The sequence below is a fragment of the Entelurus aequoreus genome, linkage group LG12 (assembly GCF_033978785.1).
Source record: "Entelurus aequoreus isolate RoL-2023_Sb linkage group LG12, RoL_Eaeq_v1.1, whole genome shotgun sequence".
Classification (NCBI taxonomy): Eukaryota; Metazoa; Chordata; class Actinopteri; order Syngnathiformes; family Syngnathidae; genus Entelurus; species Entelurus aequoreus.
Window position 1 is genome coordinate 70,329,401 of NC_084742.1, and position 5,000 is coordinate 70,334,400.

Below are 5,000 nucleotides of genomic sequence, written 5' to 3' on the forward strand. Positions count from 1 at the left end.
AAACACCTCCCTAGGGAGGCGTTCGGGTGGCATCCTGACCAGATGCCCGAACCAACTCATCTGGCTCCTCTCCATGTGGAGGAGCAGCGGCTTTACTTTGAGCTCCTCCCGGATGACAAATCTTCTCACCCTATCTCTAAGGGAGAGGAAACTCATTTCGGCCGCTTGTACCCGTGATCTTGTCCTTTCGGTCATAACCCAAAGCTCATGACCATAGGTGAGGATGGGAACGTAGATCGACCGGTAAATTGAGAGCTTTGCCTTCCGGCTCAGCTCCTTCTTCACCACAACGGATCGATACAGCGTCCGCATTACTGAAGACGCCGCACCGATCCGCCTGTCGATCTCACCATCCACTCTTCCCTCACTCGTGAACAAGACTCCCAGGTACTTGAACTCCTCCACTTGGGGCGGGGTCTCCTCCCCCAACCCGGAGATGGCACTCCACCCTTTTCCGGGCGAGAACCATGGACTCGGACTTGGAGGTGCTGATTCTTATCCCAGTCGCTTCACACTCTGCTGCGAACCGATCCAGTGAGAGCTGAAGATCCTGGCCAGATGAAGCCATCAGGACCACATCATCTGCAAAAAGCAGGGACCTAATCCTGCAGCCACCAAACCGGATCCCCTCAACGCCCTGACTGTGTCTAGAAATTCTGTCCATAAAAGTTACGAACAGAATCAGTGACAAAGGGCAGCCTTGGCGGAGTCCAACCCTCACTGGAAACGGGTCCGACTTACTGCCGGCAATGCGGACCAAACTCTGACACTGATCATACAGGGAGCGGACCGCCACAATCAGACAGTCCGTTACCCCATACTCTCTGAGCACTCCCCACAGGACTTCCCGAGGGACACGGTCGAATGCCTTCTCCAAGTCCACAGAGCACATGTAGACTGGTTGGGCAAACTCCCATGCACCCTCAAGGACCCTGCCCAGAGTATAGAGCTGGTCATAAAAATTACTTTTATTTTTAATTCTGATCATGATTTGTGGTTATGTTAGGCCAGCAGAGAAGGACTTGCTGGTCCTGACGGCACACCACTGCCTACAACCAATAAACACTGCCTTGGGCGGTCTTCTTTGAGTTTTGTGCAAGCTTGGACAAAAGTGGCAAAGACGCAGGAAACAAGCCCTCGTTTTAACCTGTGCCATGTTGGACATTTCAAATCAATAGGCTATGAGCAGTCATGTCTGGCTGGGTTAAAGACTGGAAGAAAAACCTTGGACAAAACCTTGGACAAAAGTGGCAAAGGCGCTGGAAACAAGCCCTCGTTTTAACCTGTGCCATGTTGGACATTTCAAATCAATAGGCTATGAGCAGTCATGTCTGGCTGGGTTAAAGACTGGAAGAAAAAGATGACCGTTGAATATCACTCAAAATCAATAGGACCTCAGTGTTTCCCATAAACTGCCAAGATACCTGTGGCGGTGGGAGCGTGGCTATGGGCGTGGTCACCATGACATCATCGAGTAATTTGCATAATTTAACAATGATATGATTTTCTCTAAAAAGGCTAAAAAAATGTATACTTACTAATTAATAATAACAGTTTTGTTTTAAACGTCCATCCATCCATCCATCTATTTTACAATATAATTACAACACTTTATGTACATATTTATATACAGATTTGAACAATAAGTTATTCACTGAAATATATTTATTAATTGTGGTTCTTACAAAAAATATAACTTATAAAAATATAAAGGCTAAAATGTCTCTTAAAGCTCTGCCCCTTTAATTAGTGCATACTAAATAATTTTACTTTAGCCTACTACTACAACCATATTTTTTACCAGCAACATAAAGTGAAACAGAGTCAGAGGTGTCCTGCCACAGTCAGTAACAAATAAACAGAAAACAGTAGTGGTGGTAGATAGACACAGAGCTTCATCAAACATCTGATCCACTGAACAAAGAGCTCCAAAAATCTTGATCCTACACTTCTCTTTTGTAAAGTAAACCTGAACAGCCGATATGGGCATCTACATCAACTATATGATTTGCCTGAGAAGCTGGACAGGACAAACAAAAACAAAAAAAACAACAAAATTTAAAAAATATATATATATTTAAAAAAATATTTTTTTTTTTGTGGCGGCCTTAATTCTTTTGTGGCGGGCCGCCACAAATAAATGAATGTGTGGGAAACACTGGCACCTACTTCTTAGTGTTGTCCAACAGGTGAGTCATGTGACCGGACGGTCTGGCAGTGACCTAAATCAGAAGACATGCGAGCATCGTTGGAGAAGTTGTTCAAAAGTTGGACCGCCATTTGCCCGTTACCAGTTTTGTCCAGTCGGCCTGAGCGTGCGAAGTCCTGTATCTCGGGTTGGGGTCGGCGTGGAAAAATGTGGTCCTCTCCGTGTTCCACTGCAGCTCGGACCAGAAGCCCTGGAGGCTCCTGGCCTGCACACACACACAGAAGCTGCCTGCATAAACGGGTCTGAAACGCGGCAGCGGGTAGGCAAATGACAGATAACGGTTACAAAGGCATCACCTTTCCCTGGAAGACGGGATGTGCGAGCGGCTCGGCGGTGCACAGCACACCGGGAACCTCCGTCAGACACGCAGGGACGTCCTGCAAAGGCCAAACGTGTGAGCGAGGCGACATTAAAGACGCGAATCCGCTACCTTCTTATCGAACACGGAGGAGCAGGGCAGCAACTTATCCAGACCGAGGGACATCTTGTAGTTTATTCTGTACAAGGATGCTGCAGATTTAAAAACAAAACAAAGTTTGATTTAACAGATATGTGCTAACAAATGACTACTGCAGTGTTTCCCACACATTCATTTATTTGTGGCGGCCCGCCACGAAATAATTACGTCCGCCACAAATAAAAAAAATTTAAAAAACAACATTTTTTTTTCTTTTGTCCTCTCCAGCTTCTCAGGCACATCATATAGTTGATGTAGATGCCCGTATCGGCTGTTCAGATTTACTTTACAAAAGAGAAGTGTAGGATACTTCTCTTGTTGCCTTATTTGTATTTGACTTTATTAAATGTATTTATATTAGAAACACAACATGTGTATATAACAAAGGGTGCAAAGTCTGCAGGCAGTAGGAAACACATGGTTAAGTGTAGGGAGTAAAACTGATGGCAGTCTAAAGTTCAAGATTTTTGGAGCTCTTTGTTCAGTGGATCAGATGTTTGATGAAGCTCTGTGTCTATCTACCACCACTACTGTTTTCTGTTTGTTTGTTACTGACTGTGGCAGGACACCTCTGCCTCTGTTTCACTTTATGTTGCTGGTAAATAATATGGTTGTAGTAGTAGGCTAAAGTTCAATTATTTAGTATGCACTAATTAAAGGGGCAGAGCTTTGAGACATTTTAGCTTTTATATTTTAGAAGATATATTTTTTGTAAGAACCACAATTAATAAATATATTTCAGTGAATAACTTATTGTTCAAATCTGTATATAAATATGTACATTAAGTGTTTTAATCATATTGTAAAATGGATGGATGGATGGACGTTTAAAACAAAACTGTTATTAATTAGTAAATCGGCCGATATATGCGTTAAAATGTAATATCGGAAATTATCGGTATCGTTTTTTTTATTATCGGTATCGTTTTTTTGTTGTTTTTAAAAAAAAATTAAATCAACATAAAAAACACAAGTTACACTTACAATTAGTGCACCAACCCAAAAAACCTCCCTCCCCCATTTACACTCATTCACACAAAAGGGTTGTTTCTTTCTGTTATTAATATTCTGCTTCCTACATTATATATCAATATATATCAATACAGTCTGCAAGGGATACAGTCCGTAAGCACACATGATTGTGCGTGCTGCTGCTCCACTAATAGTACTAACCTTTAACAGTTAATTTTTACTAATTTTCATTCATTACTAGTTTCTATGTAACTGTTTTTATATTGTTGTACTTTCTTTTTTATTCAAGAAAATGTTTTTAATTTATTTATCTTATTTTACTAATTTTTAAAAAAAGTACCTTATCTTCACCATACCTGGTTGTCCAAATTAGGCATAATAATGTGTTAATTCCACGACTGCATATATCGGTTGATATCGGTATCGGTTGATAACGGTATCGGTAATTAAAGAGTTGGACAATATCGGAATATCGGATATCGGCAAAAAGCCATTATCGGACATCCCTATTAGTAAGTATACATTTTTTGAGCCTTTTTAGAGAAAATCATATCATTGTAGTAAATTATGCAAATTACTCGATGATGTCATGGTGACCACGCCCATAGCCACCCCCCCACCGCCACAGGTATCTTGGCAGTTTATGGGAAACACTGTACTAAGATCCCAAAATAACAACTATAAAACTATGTGTACTATTAATGGGCGTGTTGCTTGTTATCTACTGCAAAGTAGAATGGATAACAAGTAGAGATGTCCGATAATGGCTTTTTTGCCGATATCCGATATTCCGATATTGTCCAACTCTTAATTACCGATTCCGATATCAACCGATACCGATATATACAGTCGTGGAATTAACACATTATTATGCCTAATTTTGCTGTGATGCCCCGCTGGATGCATTAAACCAGGGGTGTCCAAACTTTTTCCACTGAGGGCCGCACACTGAAAGATCAAAGCAAGCGGGGGCCATTTTGATATTTTTTTAATTTAAAAACCAATACAATATATGTATAAGAAATATACATTTAGGCCTCCACTCAGGCTTGATCCCAGGCACCCCAAAGGGTTTTGTTAAAAAAAAATATAAAAAATGTGTCATTATTCAGTATTATTATTTTTATTATTATTCAAGTTTTAAATCCATAGATCAACATCTGTCAATATAACGTTTTTAAAGATTGAAGTCCTACGCTCTTTTTGTCAAAGAAAACCCTGTTTTTTTATGGAAAAAACACAAAATATGCAATATTTTCACCCAATAACATTTTTAAGTGGAATATTTGAGATGATATAATAATTGGAGCCTTAAAAAGGTCAATAACTCATAACACCATTGATTTTAATTCATTATTATTT

The 5,000-nt window shown here is 40.4% G+C and overlaps 1 protein-coding gene across 3 annotated transcripts in view; it reads right to left on the reverse strand.

Annotated features, from left to right (window-relative positions):
• Positions 1-5,000, reverse strand: part of gsap (gamma-secretase activating protein) — a 72,383-nt gene that overhangs the window by 46,360 nt on the left and 21,023 nt on the right. For all 3 annotated transcript variants that reach the window (XM_062066582.1, XM_062066583.1, XM_062066581.1), the window contains exons 19-22: positions 2,640-2,719; positions 2,506-2,586; positions 2,292-2,414; positions 2,170-2,222 (exon numbers count right to left, since the gene is read on the reverse strand). In XM_062066582.1, the coding sequence (XP_061922566.1) occupies positions 2,170-2,222; positions 2,292-2,414; positions 2,506-2,586; positions 2,640-2,719 (337 nt within the window). The remainder of the gene's footprint in view (positions 1-2,169; positions 2,223-2,291; positions 2,415-2,505; positions 2,587-2,639; positions 2,720-5,000) is intronic.